The sequence below is a fragment of the Phycodurus eques genome, chromosome 9 (assembly GCF_024500275.1).
Source record: "Phycodurus eques isolate BA_2022a chromosome 9, UOR_Pequ_1.1, whole genome shotgun sequence".
In the NCBI taxonomy this organism is placed as follows: Eukaryota; Metazoa; Chordata; class Actinopteri; order Syngnathiformes; family Syngnathidae; genus Phycodurus; species Phycodurus eques.
In genome coordinates, this window is record NC_084533.1 from 953,616 (window position 1) to 980,576 (window position 26,961).

General features: G+C 42.1%; 1 protein-coding gene across 2 annotated transcripts in view; it reads right to left on the reverse strand.

The window, feature by feature from the left end:
- slc7a11 (solute carrier family 7 member 11) overlaps positions 1 to 26,961 on the reverse strand; it is a 56,562-nt gene that overhangs the window by 13,239 nt on the left and 16,362 nt on the right. The window contains exons 3-8 of one of the 2 annotated variants that reach the window (XM_061685651.1): positions 24,413 to 24,528; positions 15,835 to 15,960; positions 11,474 to 11,573; positions 5,799 to 5,843; positions 4,621 to 4,744; positions 3,768 to 3,871 (exon numbers count right to left, since the gene is read on the reverse strand). In XM_061685651.1, the coding sequence (XP_061541635.1) occupies positions 3,768 to 3,871; positions 4,621 to 4,744; positions 5,799 to 5,843; positions 11,474 to 11,573; positions 15,835 to 15,960; positions 24,413 to 24,528 (615 nt within the window). The remainder of the gene's footprint in view (positions 1 to 3,767; positions 3,872 to 4,620; positions 4,745 to 5,798; positions 5,844 to 11,473; positions 11,574 to 15,834; positions 15,961 to 24,412; positions 24,529 to 26,961) is intronic. The other variant, XM_061685652.1, reaches the window with a different exon arrangement.

Genomic DNA, 26,961 nt, shown 5'->3' on the forward strand with positions numbered 1-26,961 from the left:
GCAGTGTGGGTAACAAGGAGGACTTGGAAAGGCCCCACCCAGCACTGATCTCTCCACATTTTCCACCAGAAGTTCTTAATCAGCACGGAGTCGCCGGGTTTGATGACATGCAGGGAGGGATCTGTCGGCCGCCCTTGGCAGCGCTGATTGGACTTGTTTCCTGAAATTTATTAGTCGATCATGTGCAATCCCTGAACGATTCGTGTATCCATCGGCAGGTCTGGCTTCGGTAGACCTGAATGGATCCAGTCCAATGGAGTGCCTGCAAAGACAATCTCAAAAAGGGATAGGGCACACACGCATCCTCATATATACTTGAGTTTAATTGACTTCAAAGCATTTTTGCGGGCGCTAGGTACCATGTGTTCTGAGGTCAAATTGGAACCTGTCAGAAAGCATTCCAAGAATTGGAAGAAAATTCTGAAAATAATTTCGTTCACTTTTGCTACTACCACTTACTTCAATTCTTACTTTAACATATCTATCATATCTCGACTGTATTTTGTAAGCGCATTGATCATTATTTCATTATATACGTTATCATTATAGCGTCAATATGGTCAAAACTATGATCCATTATCAGCACTATACCAACATAATATTTTGGTATATTATCATCATCTTTGAGACTGATTATCAAAAAATTATTAAATGTAAATACTGCACATAAAAAGTGCTCTTAGCACATTATAACATTTTGGGTGGAATAAAAGGTCAAGCTTGGTACCTGTCCCCCCAAAGCCCGTGTCTGTGTCAACATGAGGTCATGTAAATAACGAGTGAAGGGTTTTGAGTAGTCTGGCAATCGAAGGACCCCAGCACTAACCAAAGCTTTCTTCCGTTGGATAAAGTCTACCTCAGCAATTTTTTTTGTCCAAAGTATGCTAATGACAAGGTCTCTTATGCATAATTACTGAATTGCCTGGCCCCTGCATTACCATTGGGTTCGGCACCATGGCTGTCCACCTGAATGGCCCTGTAAAGACGCTGGTGCTTAGGGACCTGGACGAACTCCTGAACCAATCATATGTATCACTATAATAATGCTAATATTGGTGCTCTGTTTGCAGCCTGTGGAATTGTCTCTAAGTGAATCTATAAATTCAGATTTTGTGGTAATCAATTATGTGTCAAACATAATAATAATACATGTGATGCGACTTGTGCTGCTAAGCACAAAAATAAAATAATCCACTAGCTTTGTACGGAGCACAAAACAAGGCAAAACCAAAAACAAAACCAACAAAACAAAACCAACAAAAAACAATCACAAACCACTTCAAAAACAACAATGTAAATAAACATTTTCCAACAACATTCCCCTGCAACGACTGCTCACAGCATATTACATGAGTAATAACACGCACACAGATACATACAGTATCCAAAGAGAACAACAGATCTTGTAATCAGTCAAACAATGCACTTTCATCAAACACTTGGCCATAATTCCAGCATTCATCTCCCAATCACCACACACATTCCTGTATATACACAGACCAACACATCAGTAATCAGCAGACAGTCACTCACACCAAGTCGTTTCGTCCAAAAGTTTGAACACGTCCTGTCAGTCAGATCGTCTTATCCTTTCAGTCCCAAATACCTCTCATCATCTTAATTGTTGTCAAGCACTTGGTGTTCCATTTTTAATGAAGAAAAGGTCCTATGTAAATAAATTTGCTTTGATCATTTGACAGCATTTGAAACAAACATTGTTTCAAACAAAACTGTTAACACTGAGTGCAAACAAGCTGTGGTTTTGAACGCAGTGCTGCGAATTGCGCATTTTCACAAAACTGATCATCTCGCCCCTCACAGTAAATAGTTAATATTTTGCTTTTCACAACTGTGTTCATCATTTATTTATATCAATGGAATTAACCATGAGTTTAACCAGAATTTAGATTTATCTAGTACCAAAAATAAGAAAACTTTTTTTGTATTTTATTTCAAATTTTCAATCATCAATGAATGCATTTCAATTATTTTTCGCAGACCAAATGTCGACCAGCGGGATAGTTTCTCAAAAACCTGAAACCTTGAAAAATTACAAATAACCATCCTCCATTCCAGGTGATTCCTCGATCACCTTCCCTTAGGCCCCTGGCCAAGTCACACCATCCCTGGCCTACTGTTCATAGTTGCATACATTAACTCCATAACTGTGTAAATGAATGTCTGGTGATGACTGTCAATTAAATAACTAGCTTAAGCAAAGCAGTGTTATCAGTGCCAAGCGCGTCTTCATTGCACAAAGGAGCGAGTGTTGGGTGCAAGTTGTGGTGTTTCTGTGTATTACCAGTTAAGCATCACTCTGTCTATGGGGCTGAGGGAGTGAGCCAGAGGTCGGACGAACTGGGTCCCCCACCATCGATCACCACTATAAGTGCAAAATCTCTTACATTGTGACTACTAGCTCTTTTTCGGCCATACTGTGTGTACTAACTGTTCCCAGCTATCTTGTGACTACTAGCTGGTTTTTGATAAAGATAAGTTGAGTGCAGCTGGTCAAAGATAATTAATTTGCTTTCTCTCAGTTGATATAACAAAGGTTTTTTTTTGGGGGGTCTGGGCTTCAGTAAGGAGTCACAACTCACAACAAGACTTGTACCTTTTCCTCCCTTTGCAAAGACTTTTCTTTCTTTTTTGTAATAAAAACCCACAAAGACAAGATTGCTTCCTTACTTATTCTGTGGTTAGGTTAGGATTTGCCAAAAACAGTTGGTGTCAGAAGTGGGATTCCAGGCAGGATTGATGACAATCCAGAGGCTCTCCGGACCAGTGACTGATCATCCGGGACAAGCACATTGGTCCTGCCCTTACCCAAGCATTAGGAGGGGGGAGTGCCCGGCTGCCCTCCTGGATTGGCCATCACCTCGCGATTCCAAACGGACCAGAACAGAATTACCGTAAAGATTAAGTGGTATTGGTAATTTCTCACCCCACATTCCATTGGTAGGGTCAGCTAAAGTCTAGGTTAAAGAGTCTAGTTAAATTCTAGGTTAGAGTCTAATTAAAGTCTAGGTTAAAGCTCTCCTGGTTGAAGTCCAGAGATTAGGGTTTAGGTCCTCAACAGTTTCGAAGACGTTCGAATATTGTGGGGGGAAAAAGAAGCGCTTGTCACGGGTATTGGAAAATGGGAGGTGGGAAGAGTGGAAAGGAATTACCGGTGCTGCTCCCCCCTACTCCCTGCCTCCACAACCCACTCCTGCTGGGAGCATGCCACCTCTTGCCATGGAACAGGAAAGATGGGTCCCGGGCCCGCCATCCCTGGCAGTTACCAGACAGAAGGCCAAGTTGGATCCGAACTTTCAAATGCCAATGATTGAGTTTGTCAGGAAACAAGTTCAACAACACCCAGAAACGCCACCGGCAACCGTGACAGCAGCTGCCAGATACACACAAGACCGGAGCGGGGATCCTGTGTTTCCCGCCAAGACAATTTTGCTGCCCTAAGTATTTCCTGTGTTTTATTTTGCTCGTGTGTGACTGTGACAAACATTTGTATTGGACATAAATGAATATACAGAGCAAAGCTGGACGTGACATTTAATGGCCAAATACGGGACGATTCCGTATTTTACGGGACAGGTGGCAACCCTATTTGTAAGATAATTTGTTCACACTGACTGTGTAAAGTTCTGAAATGTTTCATTTTTACATCACAAAAAGTGTAATTTACTGAGGTTTGTAAACTTTTTTTAATCAGTTGATACTATGCTGCACAGAGGCAACAATGCTGTCCAAATAAGAAGAAACTGTACCTTGACAGGACCAAGAGGGAGCCATTCATGGAGCCATAGCACGACATGGCCACAAATATGGGCACCGCTAACGAAAAATCCCCCATCAACTTCTTTGAAAATGTCTGCAAATAAGGAAACCATATTGAAATTTAGGGAGTAAGGTGTTGTGTGATAAGTCATAGCATGGTTTGACGCATTTTCTTAATGAACATGTGTGAGTGTGATAGAAACTAGAATTACATCGTTTTACATACAGTACATTGTAGACCGTTACAATGTTTCCTGCCAGGCATTATCCATTGGTTTATATACAGTATGTGCTTTTACTATAGCTATAAGTTGTGAAGTAAAGTCATTTTGCTGAAGTCTCACAGACATCACGCATGTTCACTGTTGGACTGTTAGACTTGTAATATTGGTTAAACTTCAAATTATGGGACACTCTGGTGGTTCCGCTGTACCTCTGCCATATAATGTAATGGCAGATCTGAACAGGCCAAAGCCCAAGTGTTCCCAGTGGAGTGGCTAACGGGGGACAGGTGAGGTCGGGGAAATTTCGGCCAAGGCCACCACGGTTTGAATCACCTTAGTAGAACCTTAATCACTGTTTGTTTGTTTGTTAGTGAACAAGAATAACTAACTGTTTTCCACAAAAATGTATGGAGAGACACAAGGGCCAAAGATGAGCCTATTTAATATTAGTGCGGATCGTGGAATTATTTTAACACTGTGAATTATGTTTACAATTTCCAGTAAATAATGCATCTATTTTATTATTGTAATCATTTTCAGGAGTTGGGTACCACAAAGTATCTATGAAATGAAATGCAATTGTACGGAATGGATTTTAGCTTGTGTTTTAAATGTTTACCACAGCCACTGCGTCTGAGGCCAGGAGCTCCTCAACTGACATCACTGTGTAGTATGCCACATTAACCAGCACATAGCAGGTTGTCACAATTGCCATGGAGCTACAGATAGCCAGGGGCACTGTCCTGGAACATAAGAATTTGCTGTTATACTCATGTACAAAAGGTTATATCAGTATCTTACCAGAATTCATTTGGTAAGTGTCAAGTAACATATTAGAAGAAGCTTTTTTGTCGCGCTGTTGCTGGTTTTATGACAATGTATATTGAAGAAGTGTACAAAGAAAATATGATATTCATCATATTTTCTTCTCTTGAACCCAGCAGAAATTTAGGTTACAGTCATGCCATTTAGTCATTGATTTTGTGTCATGATCTGTGCCCCGGCTCCTACGGACCACCATCACGCCTTGAAATTCCTGACCTTGCGCCTTTCCCAAATAAACTAACTGCTTCCCCCGCCTCCGTCTGCTTTTGGGTCCAGTCCAAAACCGTTTGATACAACCGTGACATTTTGCCAATGACACATGTTTGTGCTCCTAGTTTATAAGCAAGTATATACAGACTCTTTCCAAATATTAGAATATCATGGCAACGTTTATTTATTTCCATAATTCCATTCAAATAGTTAAACCTTTATAGATTATAGAATCAGAGCAAGTATTTATTTGTGTCAGGGCTGCTGTTTCAGCACCCTGAGTCCTTTTGCTGAACAGCCAGCCTCTTTACCTATGAACTTTTGTGGCTTACCCATCCTATGGAGGGTATCAATGATGGTCCTTTAGCCAGTTGTCAAGTCTGCAGTCTTCCCAATATTGAGCCCTACTGAGACAATTACACCAAATTGAAGCAATTTAATGACACCTGGGGAAACCTGTGCAGGTGCTTCAAGTTTAGTAGATGATTAGTGTGTGACACTCAATTTAAAACATTTATGGCCTGCAAAATTTGGGCTGATTTCTTCGAGAATTCAATTTTTTTAAATTGCCGATTTTATGGGTTTCACGAGCTGGAAGCCCAAATTATGTAAAAAATAAACAAATAAATTGTGGGCCCTGAATCAATAATCAATGAAAGTTTAACTTTCTGAATGGAATTCTGGAAATAAATAAACTTTTCCATGATATTCACATTTTTTCGAAGGGGTCTGTACATTTAAAAAGGGATAGGTAAAACTCACCTTTCAGGATTATCAATTTCCTCTGTAACAAAATTGAGGTAGAACCTGGAAAACACATGACCCCCAGATTAACAATGTACAGTATCTGCAAGATGGCATATAAAGTAAAATTGTAAAAAGAAATTCAACAAACAAACAAATTGCAGCCGGACAGAAAAGGGTTTTATGGCGGCAGAACGGACATGGAGAATAGGGGGGGCAGGACATGCAACAGCTGACCATTAGGACAAGATGGGAGAGGAGAGAAAGCAGCATTATAAGACTCTAGGCAGTTGTCCGTTTCTCAGAATTGTCCCCAAAAGACAGATGTGCAGGTTCTTTGAAGGTGCTAGCTAGTTCTTTGAAGGTGTTAGCTAGTCAGTGGCCGTCTTAGCCATTTCTGTTAGCAACACGTTGCAACAAAAACAGCTTGGACGTAAAAGTTAACTGGGCTGCAAAACTTGTGCTCGGTCTGGCGAGCCGTCAGTACTACGGCACTGTCCGATAAAGTCACTTCTTCTAACTCACACAGTAAAGCAAAGCAAAGCAAAGCAAAGAAAATGTATTTTTCATACACAATCTGCCTTACATGGTTAAAAGCATTTAAAAACAAAGAAATACAAACAAACAAAAACTGCTTAAAAACAATAAAAACAGCGTACAGTGCAAGAAAGATCATCTAAAACTGAAAATGCTCTAAAAAGCATGAGAAAACAAGATTTGTTTTAACCTGGACTTAAAAACATTCACACTTGGGGCTGACATCACTTCTGCTGGCAACCTATTCCATTCGTGTGCAGCATAATAACTAAATGCCGCTTCACCGTTTGCATTGGACTCCGGTGCGCCACTATTTGACTTGAGTCTGTAGATCTCAGAGTCCTACTGGGTTTATATCCCATTACCATTTCTTTCTTGTATTAAGGACCTAAACCATTTAATGATTCATAGACCAGTAGCAGAACTTTAAAATATATTCTAAATACGACAGGGAACCAGTGTAGAGATTAGAGCGTCAGCCTCACAGTTCTGAGGACCTGGGTTCAATCCCCGGTCCCACCTGTGCAGAGTTTGCATGTTCTCCCCGTGCCTGCGTGGGTTTTCTCCGGGCACTCAGGTTTCCTCCCACATCCCAAAAACACGCGTGCTAGGTTGATTGACGACTCTAAATTGCCCGTAGGTGTGACTGTGAGTGCTAATGGTTGTTTGTTTGTTTGTATGTGCCCTGCGATTGGCTGACAACCAGTTCAGGGTGTACCCTGCCTCCTGCCCGATGATAGCTGGTATAGGCTCCAGCACACCTGCGACCCGCGTGAGGAGAAGCGGCTCAGAAAATGAATGGATGGATAGATAGATGTTTTGACCTCTTTGTTCTGGTCAGGATCCGAGCTGAATGAGCTGCAGCTGTTTAATGCTCTTTGCTGGTGATGCCATCTGTGCCTCTTGTCTCTCTTGTTCCTCTGATTGTTTATGCACACCTGGAGACTCCTTCTGCATCTTTTGTCCTTCAGCTGCGTCAACAAAGCCAATGTTTTCTTTTCATGCCGCTGAATGACGTACACAGTCAAAAATGCTGGCACCCAATAACTTAACCCCTTGTTTATTGAGACAGAAACCCTCTGCATTGTAAAGATGCCTGTACTCAACCAAAAAATGCAGAAATTGTCAGTGAAGCTTACGGTAGCACAGTGCACACTTATTTACGCCACTTATTTAGCTGTAAAAGCCTGCTGAAATGTTCCTCTCCAGATTGTGCCATTGGGCGAGGTCCATTTATGAAAAACTCAGCATCCAAATATTTCACTTTAGTTAGGAGATCAATGAAATCTCGTTTCAGTACCTCTTATTGCTGCTTGACAACATCCAGGTTCCCTGTGTGTATAATGACAGATTTCACATTGGGTGCTCATTAGTGATCTCCATGGTTTCTTTTTAGATTTCACACACCATATCTTCCATACCAGATCGGTCGTGGCCCGGGTTAACAACGTCCGCCACCGGCGGCGTTTACCTACAGGGCGCCCGTGGAAATTAAGCTATGGTGGGTCAGGAGAGGTGGAAAGCGGGTTCTTACGCACAAAGAGAAGAGGAAAGCTCAGAGCCTAGAACTGAATGTGGGGAATTGGATTTGGGCCTACGACAGAAAAGCTCAGGAGTTGGTTGACATGATGATTATGATATATTGTGTGTCCAGGAGAGCAGGTGGAAAGGCAATAAGGCTATACATTTAGAAGCTGCTTTAAATTATTTTACCATGGTGAAGATGGGAAGAGAAATGGTGTAGGCGTTATTTTAAAGGAAGAGTTAGTTTAGAATGTCTTGGAGGTGAAAAGAGTATCAGATCGAGTGATGAGGCTGAAACTGGAAATTGAGGGTGTTATGTATAATGTGATTCGTGGCTATGTCCCACAGGTAGGATGTGACCTAGAGGTGAAAGAGAAATTCTGGAAGGAGCTAGATTAAGTTCTTCTAAGCATCCCAGACACAGAGAGATATGATTGGTGCAGACAGTAAGGGACATGTTGGTGAAGGAAACAGGGGCGATGAAGTAGTGATGGGTAGGTTTGGCATCCAGGAAAGGAACTTGGAGGGACAGATGGTGGTAGACTTTGCAAAAAGAATGGAAATTGCTGTAGTGAATGCTTTCTTCCACATGGAAGAAGAAGTGGGACACTGAGAGGACTGAGGAGAGGAGAAAGGAATACATGGAGATGTGATGTAGGGCAACGGTAGAGGTGGCAAAGGCCAAACAAGAGGCATATGATGATATGTATGGCAGACTGGATACTAAAGAAGGAGAAAACGATATATACAGGTTGGCCAGACAGCGGGATAGAGATGGGAAGGATGGTTAGGGTGATTAAGGATAGAGATGGAAATGTGTTGACAGGTGCCAGTAGTGTGCTGGATAGATGGAAAGAATACTTTGAGGAGTTGATGAGTCAAATGAGAGAGAAGGAAGAGTAGAAGAGGCAAGTGTGGTGGACCAGGAAGTAGCAATGATTAGTAAGGGGGAATTTAGAAAGGCACTAATGATGATGAAAAATGGAAAGGGATTTGGTCCTGATGACATACCTGTGGAGGTATGAAGTGAAGGAAGTGTGCTGGTGCACATTTCTGAGCAAGGGTGATGTGCAGAACTGTGGGAACCAGAGAGTAATAAAGTTGATGAGCCACACAATTAAGTTATGGGAAGGGGTAGTGAAGCCTAGACTCAGAAATGAGTATTTGCGAGCAACAGTATAGTTTCATGCCTACAATGAGTACCACAGATGCATTATATGCCTTGAGGATGTTGATGGAAAAGTACAGAGAAGGTCAGAAGGAGCTCCATTGTGTCTTTGTAGATCTAGAGAAAGCCTATGACAGAGAATTGCATGCAGAAATCTGTAGTGGCAGAGAAGTATGTTAGAATAGTACAGGACATGTATGAGGGCAGCATAACAGTGGTGAGGTGTGCTCTAGGTGTGACAGAGGACTTTATGGTGGAGGTGGGACTGCATCAGGCATCAGCCCTGAGCCCCTTCCTGTTTGCAGTGGTGATGGAGAGGCTGACAGATGAGGTTAAACTGGAATCCCCGTGGACCATGATATTTGCAGAATACATTGTAATATGTAGTGAAAGTGGGGTGAGGGAACAGTTAGAAAGCTGGAGGCATGCAGTGGAAAGAAGAGGAATGAAGATTTGCCAAAGTAAGAAAGAACATATGTGCATCAATGAGAGAGGTAGAGGGGGAAGAGTGAGGCTACAGGGAATCAGAATCAGAATCATCTTTATTTGCCAAGTATGTCCAAAACACACAAGGAATTTGTCTCCGGTAGTTGGAGCCGCTCTAGTACAACAAACAGTCAATTTACAGAACACTTTGGGGACATAAAGACATTGACAAAAAACAATTGTGCAAAAAGATGCAGAGTCCTCTAGCACTTAGAGCAGTTCGAACGACTAATATTGCAATAGTCCGGTGCAATGACCATTGTGCAAAGGGCGCTGAGACTTCAAGGAGTGTATGCGGTTTAAAGTGACGAGTAGTGCGATCATCTGGGACAATAGAGAAGAGATAGCGAGGGTGGAGGACTTCAAATACTTGGAACCAATAGTCCAGAGCAATGGTGAGTGTGCTGAGGAAGTGACGAAAGGAGTCCAAGCAGGTTGGAATGGGTGGAGGTGTCAGGTGTGTTATGTGACTATCTGGAGTGTCTGATAGGATGAAGGGCAAAGTTTATACGACAGTGGTGAGGCCAGCCATGATGTATGGATTAGAGACAGTGGGACTGAAGAGACAACAGGAAGCAGAATCCCAGGTGGCAGACATGAAGATGTTGAGGTTCTCTCTAGGAGTGACCAGGTTGGATAGGATTAGAAATGAGCTCATCAGAGGGACGGCCAAGGTTAGATGTTTTGGAGACAAAGTTAGAGAGAGCAGACTTCAATGCTTTAGACACGTCCAGAGGAGAGATACTGAGTATGTTGGTAGAAGGATGATAAGAAGGAAGCTGCCAGGCAAGAGAGCTAGAGGAAGACCAAAGAGAAGTGTGATGGATGTCGTGAGGGACGACATGAGGGCAGTTGATGTGAGAGAGGATGATGCAGGAGATAGGCTTGCATGGAAAAGGATGACACACTGTGGCGACCCCTGACGGGACAAGCCGAAAGGGAAAGAAGAGGAGGAATAAGAAGAAGACACCATGTTGTTAATAAAACAGACTACTTTGGGGTTTTTGTTGCTACAAAAAGACTTTTTGGGATAATATTCTATGGAGTAATGAGATGAAAGTTGAACTTTTCGGTAGGTGTGTGTCTCATTACATGTGGAGTAATTATAACACAATATTTCAGAAAAAGAACAGCCACACATGGTAGTGGTAGTATGATGGACTCGGCCTGCTTTTTTAGTTGAAGACCTGGATGACCTGCTGTGATTGAAGGAACAAGGAATTCTGGTCTTTACCAGAAAATCTTGAGGGAGAATTTTGGGCCATCAGTTTGTGACCTCATGCTGAAGCACACTTGGGTTCTGCAGCAGGATAACGATCCAAAACACACCAGCTAGTCAACGTATGAATTGCTTAAAAACATAATAATTAGGGTTTTGGAGTGGCCTAGTCAAAATTGGGACTTGAATGCGACTGAAATGCTCTGGCAGGACATTAAAAAGGCCCTTCATGCTCGAAAACTCTCAATTGTTGCTGAATTAAAACAATTCAAGAAAGAGTGGGCCAAAATATATGTTGGAAAAGTTGGGACTTAAATATGATTGAATTGCTGGCACTGACTGTCAAATTACCACACCAATGAGGCAATTGGTTAAACACAGCCATCAGGTGCGTGACCACATGATTGCTTAAATGTAGAAACACCAATCAGGTTTAAGCACTATAAAAATGCAGGAAGTGAGTTACCTGTCTTCAACTAAAATAAAAATACATATTTGTGATAGGTGCCAATACTTTTTCATGACACTGTATATGTCGCTTATGGTACAAATGCAGAGTTGGGATATGGTCTACAATTTAAATCAATATTTTTCTTTCACATCCATGTACCTGTATGTATGTTTGGTTAAATACAATATGATACAAAAAAAAAAAAACCTTATGTGTGTTGCATTTATCTGAATGTGTGTGTGTGGGGGAGGAGCACACACATCTGTGAATAAGTGCATGTCAACACAGCATGTTATTATCATACCTACCATCCAGCGTATGCATACATTCCAGAGTAGAAAGCCAAAGGTAAAGTTGACACCTGTATGTTGTCCAGTTGAAAGGCTTTCTTAAAGTTGTGTGTCTCCCCTGCACACAAACACACACACACACAAAACAACATGAAAAGAAAAACTAAAAACTACAACAGACACTTAGGACTATAATTATCTGCTTTGACGAGAGGTTACAGAAGGCCGCCCACTATATATGGTGTTCTTGTGCCTCTCAACAATTACCATGTAGAGAACAAGCTTGTGCTTTTCAAATGCCTGAGAGCACAAAGCAGCAGCCTTTCAGTATAGGAACCACTACACCCACATAAGAAGCCATTTAAAGGGCATATTATCCCATGTGGTTAAGTCGGTTTCTAAGGAGGGGAAGGAGCTGAGTTGAGCAAGGAGCGTCAGCAAAGTGGCCCGGAAGAGATGAGTGATGCAGAGCTAGATGGGAGTAGAGAATGGAGACATTGGACACTCCAGTTGCTTATGTTTAACGAACGGGAATGACATCATGTTCACTGTGATCACATCTATGATCAACTGGGGAATGGAGGCTCCAGACCTCCTTTTTCATCTATAACCGCTTCATACAACAAAGAGCATGTATGAATGTACAGTATTTTCTATGTCCTCATGTTTATGTTTTTTTTTTAGTCGGCCCTCTGTATGTTCCACATAAGTATATTGAGGACTGACAATAAACTGATACCATACCATTCTGTTATTTAGGCACTCTGGGTGGAGTAACTCTGAAGTGTGGGCATTCCCTCTCATATCTGGCCGAGCGCGCATTCCGGTAAAGACAAGTGTGTTTCCTCAGCCGCACTCCAGAGGCTGTAGTAAGTCCAGCGCCCTGGGAAGGTGAAACATCATATTGCATGTTTTGATTCAGTTTACTGCTTCTGTGCTCCGAGCCTCCAACAGCTGGTGACGGTGTTCTGTCAAGTCAATCGGATTTGTAAAACCGCACTTCCAACACTTTTGCGCATCCGCTTGTCGACTGGAGCTGCCCAGTAACGATGACATTAGTGTTGTGAAGTGCTCATCTCTTGAATATATATTGATATCAGTCAAGTCAAGTTTATTTGTATAGCCCTTAATCACAAAACAGTCCCAAAGACCTTCACAGGCCCACAGTTGGCAATGACTGACGACATTCGAAAAATTCAAAACCCCATTTGTGGAAAAAAGAAACCTTCAGAAGGGACCGCAGATGAGGGTGGTTCTGGGGGAGTGATCCCCCTTCCAGGATGACCCGGTGCAATGGATGTTGAGTGGGCAACATTTATCATATAGTCTGGTTCTGTACAATGTTCATTACGAGATGCTATATAATATTCATTAAGATGGCATAAGAGTCCATTTAAAGAGAAAAGGCATTGCAGGGTAGATGCATTCGGTGGTTCAGCTAGTCACCTAGCCTTGTCTCCAAGCAGGAGACAAGGGGTGAGGAGATAAGACAAACGGCAGTCAAACATATTTTAACGAAATGCCAAAGAGTAGAAATGAGTCTTAAGTCGAGATTTAAACATTTCTACTGAGATAGCAACTCTAATATCCGCAGGTAGGGCATTCCAGAGTACTGGAGCCTGAACAGAAAATGCTCGAGAGCCTGCGGACTTCTTTCTGGTTCTCTGAGCCACCAAAAGACCAGTGTTTTGCGAGTGTATGTTTCAGGATGGAACATACGGTACAACTAAGTCACAGAGATAAGAGGGTGCTAACCCATGTAAGATTTAAGTAACAAGACCTTAAAATCGCATCTCAAGTAGACCGGGAGCCAATGCAAGTTGGCCAGAATGGGGGAAATATGATCAAACTTTCTCATCCTCATCAAAAGACTAGCTGCAGCATTTTCTACTAACTGCAGGCTTTTAGCACTATACATGAAAAGACCAGAAACCAGCACGTTACAATAGTCGAAGCGACACATAACAAATACGTAGACTATGATCTCTGCGTCACTAGTAGATCGGATGGGCCATATCTTAGCGATATTGCGAAGATGGGGGAGAAAAAAATGCAGTTTTGGTAATATTCTTAATTTCCTTTTGAAAGAAGAGAGTTAGGTCAAATATAATGCCAGAGACTTTTTGCCGACTCACTTTGGGTAATGGTAGTGTCCTTATGCTGCATTCACACCTGACTCGTTTTAGCCGTTTCATGCGGCATGATTACATAGAAAGTCAATGCAGTTCACATGAACATGTCACGTACGTGGTTAGGGCGAGGGCGAGGGCGAGTAACGCAAGGCAAGAACATGGTGGACCCAATTGCAGGGAAGCAGGGAGGCAAGGCAGGAGTGCGGGAGTCTCAAAATAATAATATTGAATCTTCAAAAAGGGAAAAACTGAACGAAGTCCCACAACAGATGCCAAACCAAAGTAACACTTGAATATCTAAAACTGGAAACAAACTATGACCTGTGAGTAAGACATGGAATAGAAAGGGAAAATGACACCTGACAATGACATACCGCAATGATAAAGACGACTATGACATGGCAAAGACATGTGACAACGACAATGAACCGACAAGAACTCAAAGAAACCAGGGAACTAAATACAAACAGATAGACGAGACAACGAGGAACACCTGGACAAGACACGAGTGGCTGGAGAGAGCTGATTGGTCGACACAAAGTAGACGAGAACAGGTGGACACAACAACTTAATGAGCACACGACAAACATGGAACACAGGAAAACATGGAACAAAACTAAACACAACCCAAACCAAAACACAGACCATGACAGAACAGATGCAAATCTGTGCCGGGTGGCACATATGACCCGTTTAACCTCTTTCGCCAGTTCTCTCAAAGCTAGGAGAGTTTGAACTATAAGCCACGTTCGCGTGGTGACAGCCAATCAGCATCAAGAATGCACTACGTCACACACAGAGTCTGGTACAGTTGTTAAGTAGAGGAAAATGAAGGAGGTGATTGTTGCAGTCTGTGGGCACTCTGAGCTGAATGACATGACATGTTATCAGTACCGGGACTGAGCAAGAAAGGAGCCGGCTTGGAATTTTCCATTCATTTACAGTACTTATTTACACCATTTACAGTACTTATTTATACCTGTTGAACTGTGAGCCAAGCTAGTAATAGCATTAGCCAAAACTTTAGCACAACCACTGGCCACCTGATTACATTTCTAGTTACAGATTACGCTTTCTAGTATTGTTTTTGTTTTTGTGTTTTTTGTTCGTCTTTGGAGACATTACACAACTCACTTAGACAAGGGGAGACTTGCTAACCATCAAGGAGACTACTCCGGACTTTCTTTCACCAACTTTCGCAAATCCGCTCAGTTTTTTCCCCGAGTTACTCACCGGAACAGAGACGGCGGTCTACGGCGCAAGGAGGCCACAGAGTGTTCTCTGTCAATTGACTGTCTGTTGTCGTACTAGCTGCGCTACAGAAGCTAGCCAGCCACCGGTGAATGCCTGGATCAGACTACAAGACAAATTTGGTCTTTCACAATTGCACTATGTCAGACTACTTCCATAAAATCTTGCCGTATCTCAGTCAGACAGTGGCAACACTGCACAACATGTATTCTGGTACCACCGTACCCGTCTCTGACAATCACTGAACTTTATCTCCTCAACTCAAACATTGTCGCAGATGCGTGACCAGAAAACGTGTCACCTTTGACCGCAACTGGCTAGAACCATTACCATGGCGACAACAAATTGTTGTCAAACAATAGATTGCTGCGGCAATGCTGGGGGAATAAAAGTACAAAAAGAGAAAAAAAAAATGTGCGGTGTAACAGGGTGCTCGGGATGCATTCAAGGATTGCTTTAGGTATATTCACGTACTTTTAATATGATTAGGCTTGCAATCAGGCAACAAAACGTTCATGTCACACTACACGGAAGATATTCCAAAAATGCTAGACATTTCATTTTGGCGTCGTAGGGCTAACATAGGGCCAAATCGTTGGTTGTTGTTTATGTCACACCACAAGAAGTCGGGCCTGATCTAGGAAACGCCCGCAATAGCTAAAATCCTGTAGTCTTAATTAGGCATGATTTAGTCTGCTAAACCGCTCATCGTTGCCTCTCGCAGGCAAGGGGCCAGAGACAATTACTTGATGCCGACAGATCTTTATGGTGAAATTACAAATCCTGGCTATAGTCCTTTTTCTAATCTCTGATTGCCTCATCCATGTATCATTGGAGCCGACATGTATCACGATATCTGAGTAGCTAGTGTTGTTAAACCCATGCTGGTGTTGGAAAAAAACCTGTGCCAATCTAGTCTGGTAGTAACAGAGACAATTACAACTAGACAAGATGTTCATAATAAGAGTGTTAGGGATGAGATGAAACTTGTCCTACCTTTGAAGAACTGGTATACTCCAGGAACTATGATGGTGGTGATGACCACCAGCTTGCAGAGGGTGAAGAAGATTTGAATCCGTGCTGTCCACCTCACACTCATACTATTTGTGTACATTACCGAGGCTACAGAGATAGAGAGAGTCATGTCACACAAAAATAAGCTGTGAATCGCAAATCCTTTCAAAGTATCGTTAGATGATTGATTTAACTGCCACTGTTTTGGTACATTCTTTGACAACAAGCTTCACTGGTATTGATTTTGGGTGTTTCATGTACTGTTTAAAACTTCAGGAAAATTTACATGCAAAATTTTAATCGCATTGAGACATTTGAAATACTTTAAGTGAAGTAAAAAAATTGTAAATCACTTATTGCACTTTATCTGTGGCCACATTCACACTTCCAGTGAAAGCTGGCTTTTTCCTGACCCAGGAATTCTGAGGTGGTATCAGAGCCATATCGGAGGCGGGGTGGCGCCTGTGTGAAAGAAAGAAGGCTGGAACTGCGGTGTAAAGTTTAAGATTAAGGATCAAACTTTTTTCGGAAACCGTCACAACGGTTCAGTTCGACTGTTTCGGTTCGGTCTGCAAGTGTCCTGTTCAGTTCTGGAAAAACCTTATTTACTATTGAGACGAAGTGTACAGTAGCACAAATGCTAGCCAAGATGGCGGTGCGCATGTTTGCGGCCTTGCGCTGACTCCCACTCGAGCAGTTGACAAGGCAGGACACATCGGGTGCGTTCGTAAATTCAATCTGACACCCTAACTCTACTCTTGAGAGTGTTCCACATAATCAAACAATGTTTTGAGTTTCCAAATGGTCCCGAGTGCAGCAGAGCAGAGCTAGAGTTTATTTCCTAACGCACCCATCGTTTTCGTCCAGCGATGAAGCAGCCAATCATCTTGCATCGGGGTGCGTCCTGCCTTATAGAGTACTCCAGCGTGTCCTGGGTCGTCCCCGGGGTCTCCTCCCGGTGGAACGCGCCCGGAACCCCTCACCAGGGAGGCGTCCGGGAGGCATCCGAATCAGATGCCCAGCCACCTCATCTGGCTCCTCCCACAAGCACAGCTGGGCGGTGGCCGAAGGCGGGGACCTTGGCGATCCAATCCCCGGCTACAGAAACTGGCTCTAGTGATGTGGAACGTCACCTCTCTGGTAGGCAAGGAGCCTGAGCTGGTGTGTGAGGTCGAGAATTTCTGACTACATACAGTCGGGCTCACCTCCACACATGGCTTGGGCTCTGGTACCAGTCCTCTTGAGGGGGGTTGGACTCTCTTCCACTATGTTGCCCACGGTGAGAGGCGCCGAGCAGGTGTGGGTATACTTATTGTCCCCCGGCTCTGCGCCTGTCCACTGGGGTTCCCCCCATTGTGGACGAGAGGGTAACCTTCCTCCGCCTTCGGGTGGGGGGATGGGTTCTGACTGTTGTTTGTGCCTATGCACCAAAGAGCAGTTCGGCGTACCCACCCTTTTTGGAGTCCTCCCACTGGGGACTCCATCATTCTGCTGGGGGACTTCAATGCTCACGTGGGCAATGACAGGGAGACCTGGAAGGGCGTGATTGAGAGCAATTTTAGAGTTCAGAACCTGAGTGGTGTTCTGTTATTGGACTTATGTGCTCACCATGGATTGTCCATAACTTACACCATGTTCAAGCATAAGGGTCTCCACACGTGCACTTGGCACCAGGGCACTCTAGGTCACAGTTCGATGATCGACTTTGTGGTCATATCATCAGACTTGCGGCTGGAAGTCTTGGACACTCTGGTGAAGAGCGGCGCAGAGCTGTCAACTGATCACTACCTCGTGGTGAGTTGGCTACGATGGTGGGGGAAGCTGATGGGTACCGGCTGGCCAAGCGGAATGCAGCTATGGTGGTTGATGAGGCAAAAACTCGGGTATGGGAGGAGTTCGGTGAGGCCATGGAGAAAGACTTCCGGACAGCTTCAAGGAAATTCTGACTCCACCATCCGGCGTCTCAGGACGGGAAACCAGTGCACCACCAACACTGTGTATAGTGGGGATGGGGCGCTGCTGACCTCGACTCGGTTAACTTACTGCTCCTTCGCAATTGCGGGAGAATCGACAAACACAAAAACCTGACCTTGAACTGCCACAAAAATTAGTTAACATAATCTGTTGGATACTTTTTAAGTTCCAGAAAATGGTGCTGGGATGTTCAAATGACCATGTGTGCCACTTTGCCACAGAGTGAGTTGTTTCTGAGTGATATAGGCTCTTTCCACGCAACGCTTTGAGGTCCTAATAAATAGGACAGCCGTGTATTCATAGCTTCGCAGAGTAAACAGGAGAATAGGACACCCATGCAGAGCAAACAATACCATATATATTGTTGTGTTCCGATGTACGCATTGTCATACAAATTCGGCCAGTGAGTAGTTGTCATCATAAGTTCATTGTCACAACACACATGCTGACGATGCTGCCAAATATCAACTTCAGTCAACCTCAGACAGAAAGCACAATGCACATAAATTGTAGGCATAAGGTTAAAAGGTTTAAGCTCCTGTAATAATAAATATTTCATCCATTTAAGAATTCTGATACACAGTGCCAAATGTATGTAAATGTTTAAATAAATAAATGCCAATGAATATTGTATGTAAGTTCATGAATAATTCTGACAAAATGTTTTACTTGATTGTGCTTTTTATTTAAAAACAAAAATTCACACATTATACTGTGTTCATCTCATTGAGAGATACTAGCATGTGAAGGCTGAAGTAGAAATGATGACACTTTTGCCTCATTCTTTGTTGAACATCTTTGTCTGAGTGCAGTCACCGAAAAAAGTTATCTATCTCTTGTGCCCAAACAAAAAAAGTCACACCACAAACATCGCTGGGAAATGCGAGGTACCTTGAAACGTCATTGAATTTGAAATATGAAAAAAATAGGAGCTCATGGCCGTACATTGCAAACTTTACCGACTTTATTCAGTGCAAAGTGGCACACAGCAAGGCTGATTGGAGCTACCCACGACTGTTTTCTGGAAGTACCCCTCACATTATATTCACAAACTTTTCGAGCATTTGAAGTGTTTTCAAGTTTTTGTGTTTGTCTATTCTCCCACATTTGTGAATGGAGTAGGAAGTTAACTTCATGATCACTGGTGAGATCGGAACTGTCATGGAGTTCAGTGGGCATCTGGGCATGCAGGTTATTTCATGAATTCAGTGAATATAAACTCAGTGATATCAGATATGTGTCACATGAAATATAAATGATTGGAACTGGGCACTTAGACCTGCAGCGACATGGCCGAACACGACTGAGCTGTCGTGCACTATGCGTCTATCTATACATTGTGCGGGGTCGCGTTGGCAACTCTTATTTTTATGCGAGGGCCTGGTCCAATCGGGTTTGACTGCATCGCACAGTGTGTGGCAGGCCTTAGTGTGTTGGAGGAAAATTGAGTTGTACTTGTAGGTTATAGAGAGTATTCCTCGAGGGAAAGTGGTGATTGGAGGAGACCTAAAGCATGTTGGTGAAAGGAACAGAGGTGAAGGGCAGATGTTATGGATGGGAACTTGCAAGGACAGATGCAAAGAAATTCACTTCTTTTTACGGTGATTAAAGACAGAGATGGAAATGTACTTATAAGTGAGGAAAGGGTGCTGAAGGAGTACTTTGAAGTGGTGATGAATGAGGAAAATGAAAGTGAAAAGAGGCCAGAGAAGGTGGAAACTGAAACCGCAGGTCGACCAGATTAGAAGGGATGAGGTAAGGGAAGCACTGATGAGGATGAATGGTCCTGTTGATGTTGGTCCTGTTGACGAACCAGTGGAGGTATATCTGTAGATGTGCCAAGGGGAATTACAGTGGACAAGACTGTTGAACAGGATCTTAGAAAGTGAGAACATGCCTGAGAAGTGGAGAACAAGTGTGCGGGTGCCTTAAGAACATGGGTGATGTACAGAGTCTCAGCAATTTCAGAGAAATGAAGTTGATGAGCCATACATAGGTAGGAGGGAGATGACATCTGGGCCATGAGCTTTTTTTCATCTTTTGTTGCTTAAAGTGATGACTCACATCCTGCTCTTGGATGGTGAAAGCAGGTCTGGTAGCAGGAGGGGGAGTAGGAGGTGTGATGGTGGCTGTCAAAAGTGCAGAAGTGAAGAGGTCTTGAGTGCTTGGAATGAGTTGGTGTAGGCTGTGAAATTTTTCTGGTCACGCATCTGTCTAGCTTTCGTGATGATGTTAATATCTTTTGCAAGCTGTTTTCTTTTTTTCCTTCTTATATAGTTCTCTGTCCTCACTACTATATGCATCCTTCTTAGCCCGATGGAGTTGGTGAAGTTTAGAAATGAACCATAGCCTGTTATTAAATGTGCGGAATGTCTTTGTCAGCACGCACGCTCTGTGCAGTCCTTATAGTCCTATAAGGGTCAACTTACTGGGTCAACTTTTTCACTGTTCTCACCACAGGCTTTGCAGATTTAGGTTTGCACCTATATGACGGTATTAAGTCGATTAAACTGGGATCAGAAGAACTGAAAGCTGCAAGGGAAACAGCGGCGGTGAAAGACAATCTGGGTGCTTTTGCTCCAGTTAATTTATCTGAGCAGCATTCACGGAAGCCTGAGGTGGAACGTAAACACCAGGAAGAACAAAGGAAGAAAATTCCTGGGGTGAGTGGAATGGGTTACAGTTCAGAAAAAGCGACTCCAGATCTGGACTGTAATGTTGGTTGAGCACTGTGACATCCATACACAAACCTTCATTGACATAGAAAAAGGAAGTTTACCTTTCTGATTTAAATTTCAGTCAGACATTTTCAGCTAGCTATAACACCAAACAGGAGTCTCAATACTAATTCATAATAGACTACTTTTTGCACTAAATGCCACAATAATTGACCCAGAAGGCAGATAAATATTTGTTCATACAACTATCCTTAACAAATCATACACATTAATGTATAGTATAGGCCCCTGATACTGACGATCCAGCTTTTATGCACATACTTTTTTTCCCACATCTGACCAATTTGTCAGCTAACTCAACAATGATTATAGTTTGCGACTTTAATATAGCGTTTTATCCAACCATAGACCGCTGAAATAAAACAAACAATCACATTCTTCCCGAATATTAGATGAATATATGCATGATTTTGGACTCGGATATGGCGAATAAATAAACTGTACAAAAACGGACTACAATTTATTTTCTTCAGTACACCGGTCCTTCTCTAGAAATGACTGCTTTCTTACAAATAACTCGGCTGCTCAAAACAGTACGTCCAGAACACATTCAATAATAATCAGCGATCACGCTCCAATTTCTCTCTGTCTCAAACGTGAATCAAACATGATACCTTCTCCAACCTGGTGCTTTAATACGTCTCTATTGAAAGATCCAAAGTTCGATACATTTGTAAGGAAGGAATGGAAAGATTTTCTAGATAATGAATGATTCCTACACTATATCTCCATCCTTTGGGAAACAGGGAAAGCTGTAATTCGAGGCAAAATCATTTCATACGCTTCCTACAAGATAAATCAAGAACAAACATTAGAAAGCGAATTGGAGATGAAAATCAAACAACTTAAAGAATAATGTGCAATAAAGCTGACAGCCCTACTGAGGAAAGCATTTTATAATGCTAAAGAACAACTTCATAGCATACAGTGGGTATGGAAAGTATTCAGACACCCTTAAATTTTTCACTCTTTGTTAGATTGCAGCCATTTGCTAAAATCATGTAAGTTCATTTCTTCCTCATTAATGTACACACAGCAAGCCATATTGACAGCAAAAAAAAACGAATTGTTGAAATTTCTGCAGATTTATTAAAAGAGAAAAACTGAAATATCACACAGCCATACGTATTCAGATCCTTTGCTCAGTATTTAGTAGAAGCACCCTTTTGAGCCAATACAGCCATGGGTCTTTTTAGGAATGATGCAACAAGTTTTTCACACCTGGATTTGGGGATCCACCCCCATTCCTCCTTGCAGATCCTCTCCAGTTCTGTCAGGTTGGATGGTGAACGGTGGAAAGCCATTTTCAGGTCTCTCCAGAGATGCTCAATTGGGTTTAAGTCAGGGCTCTGGCTGGGCCATTCAAGAAGAGTCAATTGTTCTGAAGCCACTCCTTCGTTGGTTTAACTGTGCTTAGGGTCATTGTCTTGTTGGTAGGTGAACCTTCGACCCATTCTGAGGTCCTGAGCACTCTGGAGAAGGTTTTCGTCCAGGATATCCCTGTACTTGGCCGTATTTATCATTTCTTTGATTGCAACCAGTCGTCCTGTCCCTGCAGCTGAAAAACACCCCCACAGCATGATTCTGCCCCACCACCATGCTTCCCTGTTGGGACTGTATTGGACAGGTGATGAGCAGTGCCTGGTTTTCTCCACAAATACCGCTTAGAATTAAGACCAAAAAGTTCTATCTTGGTCTCATCAGACCAGATAATCTTATTTCTCACCATCTTGGAGCCCTTCAGGAGTTTTTTAGCAAACTCCATGCAGGCTTTCATGCGTCTTGCACTGAGGAGAGGCTTCCGTCAGGCCACTCTGCCATAAAGCCCCGACTGGTGGACGGCTGCAGTGATGATTGACTTTCGATAAATTTTTTCCCAACTCCCAACTGCATCGCTGGAATTCAGCCACAGTGATCTTTGGGTTCTTCTTTACTTCTCTCACCAAGGCTCTTCTCCCCCAATTGCTCAGTTTGGCCGGACAGCCAGCTCTAGGAAGGGTTCTGGTTGTCCCAAACCTCTTCCATTTAAGGATTATGGAGGCTGCTGTGCTCTTAGGAACATTAAGTGCAGCAGAACTTTTTTTGTATACTTGGCCAGATCTGTGCCTTACCACAATTCTGTCTCTGAGGTCTTCAGGCAGTTCCTTTGACCTCATGACTCTCATTTGCTCTGACATGCACTGTGAGCTGTAAGGTCTTATATAGACAGGTGTGTGGATTTCCTAATCAAGTCCAATCAGTATAATCAAACACAGCTGGACTCCAATGAAGGTGTAGAACCATCTCAAGGGTGATCAGAAGAAATGGACAGCACCCAAGTTAAATATATGATTGTCACAGCAAAGGGTCTGAATACTTTTGGCTGTGTGATATTTAAGTTTTTCTTTTTTAATGAATCTCCCAAAAAATTAAACAATTGCGTTTTTTTTCTGTCAATATGGGGTGCTGCATGTACATTAATGAGTGAAAAAAATAACTTAAATGATTTTAGAAAATGGCTGCACGATAACAAAGAGTGAAAATTTTAAGGGGGTCTGAATACTTTCCATACCCACTCTATTCGTAAAAAGAACAGAGTTCCTACTAAAACAGCTAAGATACACTAATTTTTGAGCACAATAATAAATCAGGAAAATTTCTTGCAAACCAACTTCAATGTAACAAAGAAAAAACACTAATTACAACTAGACAAGATTCAAATGAGTAATTTCCTCAATCACCACAGGATATTAATGATATATTATACAACTATTACAGTAGGTTATATTCATCTCACAATTAGCTAAGTTCTATAGACATGCTATAGGCTTTGACTGCTTGTGCTGGGACCACTAATAATAACACAGGTTATATTAAGAGGCTCTTGTAACGTTACTTGTGGTCAAATATCTAGACTAACTATTGGTCTACTGTGGTTCACAGCCCTATTCTCCTTGTCCATTTTGTCCCCCTGTCTGTCCCCTCAAACCAGAAAAGTCTTGCTGCATTTTCAATAAACATCAGAAAATATTTTTAAAAAATTAGCGGAGGGGGTATTTCAAACTCCCCTGCTGCACAGCAAAACTGTTCCAGCACAAAAGGCATACAAATCCACCATTCTGCATGACCATGGCCAACAGGACAGGCCTAAAAAAAGTGTAGGAAATGGTGCTGATGGAGGAGCTGTTGTACTGTAATGAGGAAATTTGGCACAGCAGAGAAGTATGTTAGACTAGTCCAAGACATGTACGTGAACACTAAGGCAGTGGTGAGGTATGCTTTTGGAATGACAGAAGACTTCACGGTGGATTCTTCATCAAGAATTAGCTCAGAGCGCCTTCTTGTTTATTATGGTTATGACAAATGAGATGAGACAGAAGTCTTTGTGGACTATGATGTTTGTAGATGACATTTTGGTCTGAGAGTAGGGGCCAGCCAGAAGAGAACCTAAAGTGGTGGAGGTATGAAGGTCAGTTGCAAGACAGAGTATGTGAGTGAAAGAAAGGGAGTCCGGTGGAACTGTGAGGTTACAAGGAGTAAAAACAGAGAAAGTTCAGGAGTTCAAGTACTTGTGATCAACTGTTCAGAGCAATGGGGAGTGTACAACGTAGAAGAGAGGTGAAGAATAGAGTGAGAGCAGGATGGAGTTGGAGATGGAGGAAAGTGTCATGGGTGATCTGCAACATCAGAGCACAAGGTAAAGTAAAAGGAAAGGTTTACAGGACGCCAGTGAGACCAGCCATGTTGTATGGTTTAGAGACAGTAGCAATGACCAGAAGAGCCAAAGTGGACGACAATCAATCCTGTGATGCTGGTCGACTTCTAATTAAAAAATCATCTAGTGCTGTAACAATGAATAAAGTACTTACTGAGGCCAATGGCTGCTGCCAATTTGATGGCAATAGGTGGAACATCACATGGCATAAACAAAGGTTCCAGTATGTACTGGCCAAAAGCCAGACAGATTACTGCCATCCCAGCAGGCCTGTTGAGCACAGACAACGCAAAAGAGAGCAAATGTATTTATATCACGCATATCATGCATAAGCTAACTCTGTCCTTTACATGATTAAAAAGCATTTAAAAATAAAGAGAAAAATAAAAAACTCTTTAAGCATTTCAAAACAAAGAGGAAAAAAACGTATGGTGCAAGAAAGATCATTTAAAAGTGAATTGTTTTAAAATTCTCAATCATAAACCTGAGAAAAACGAAGAGTTTTTAATCTGGACGTAAAAGGATTCACACTTGGGGCTGACTTCACTTCTGGTGGCAATTTATTCCATTTGGTTGCAGCATAGCAGCTAAAATTTGCTTCACCCTGTTGGCTTTGGACTCTACAGTATGCTACTGGGTTTATATCCTTTAGCATGTCTTTGATGTATTCAGAACTTAAACCATTTAGTGATTTATTGACTAGTAGCAGAACTTTAAAGTCTATGCTAAAGCTGACTGGGAGCCAGTGTAGAGACTTTAGAATTGAAATGATATGTTCTGATTTCTTTGATCTGGTAAAAACTCGAGCTGCAGTGTTCTGAATGGGCTGCTGCTGTTTAATGTTCTTTTGGGGGAGTCCAGTCAGAAGACCATTACAATAGTCAAGTCTACTTGAGATAAAAGCTTTGATGATCTTCTCCTGGTCTGCTTGACACCTGCAAGCCTTCACTCTGGATATGTTCTTCAGCTGGTAGAAGGCTGTTTTAGCAATTGATTTGATATGATTGTTGAAAGTCTGGTTGTAACAGTACACCAAGATTTGGGAATTGGTCTTTAGTTTTTAAATCGATTTATTATTTACTAACATCATTTGTCTTTTTTTTTTTTTTTTTTTTACTTCCAAAATCAATTATCTTTTTTTTTTTGTGCTTTAACTGAAGGAAATTTCGGTTCATCCAGTTATTTCTTTTAGACAGTGACACAACACCTTCATTGAACTGTGCTTATCTGGATACACTACTATGTAGTGGACATGCCACAGTGACTCCTCCACAACTTGATAAACTGCATTCTTCCAAGACGCCATGCTGTAAGACAGCCACTAAAAGGACGCCTGGCGTATGTCAATTGGACATTAATCTAATTAGCAGCTTTCCGTCAAATCTTGATTCCCGTCTTCAAAAGACTCCTTTCCTTCTCTTGAAGATAGCGACCAAAAGGTTGGGGATTCTCTCTCCGAGAAGACCAAGCTCGGACAGATCGAGAACAGGACGCAAACACAGCAATGAACTATTTGCTTAATTCTCAAACATGCATGCAAGGCGCCGCCGAACGCCCAACAGCAACAATTCTACCCTGGCAGAATTTGTGAAATAGTTTTTTTTAAATACGACTGATGACTGAACAACAACCATCATTAATTTCTTCATGGTTATGTTTTGTTTAATGATAAGGCTTTTCTGAAATGCTTGACAGTTTAATTTGAATCCCATTCAAATAAAATGAAATGTGTTTCGCCTGGCCCTTCATGTTTTGTTTAAAGAATTGTACCCATCTTACAAATTCTGCCTGGGTAATCAAACCTATGAGCGCAACTTGACTTCAGAATAATTATTTGGGAAAAACTAACAAAGTACAGATAATACGTTTTGATTATATGGGTAGACGCAAAATCATGCATTGTAAAAATGCATTATACATAGGTAGAAGGGTTTTCCAGAATTTTGAGGTCAACTTTGGGGGTGCATGGGTGTGTGTGCGCCACTACTTGGGCCAGCGTGGGAATGTATACAGTCGACACTAAATTAAAACAAAACCTAATTTTTAAAAATACAGCAAGATCTTAGAGTAGCTGACAGGCTTAATCAGCATTATGGCATCTCCTCTAGTAGTGGCTCGAGTGAAATGTACTTTTTTAAAACAAAAAAATAGTTGTAGATTGCAAGTTTAAATAAGGGCCACGTGATTCCCACCTTTTTTCCCAGAATGAATTGCAGGTCCTCACGAACTAAACTCCACACTGTTATTCTACTGAATACAGCCGTATTCAATTAATTTTTCATTTACACAGACGTAGGAACATGCATATAATGAACGTTGCGTCTGTTGGTCTGTTAGTACACTCACTGCTAAAGTATTTGCCATGTAGTAACATAATTTCTACCAAAAACAGTGGTTGATCTCGTAAGTCATGTTGGACTGATATTATTTTGAAACAGGTGTACATGTAAGCAACTAGAGTTAAAACAATGATCAAAATAAATAATATAGAAATGTAAGAAAAAAATAATTTGCATCCACCCTCAGTTTAAATATTTGAAAATGTCTGGGAAGAAGTACATCAACATACATACATATGAACATCCATTTAGCCATTCATCAACAACAACAATGGAGCTGCAGTAGCTGTGAAAACAGGTCTTTATCCCAGTTATCTTTGTTTCCATCAGAGGCCTCTGTCTCTTTTGGTTTCCCATGGTCTCT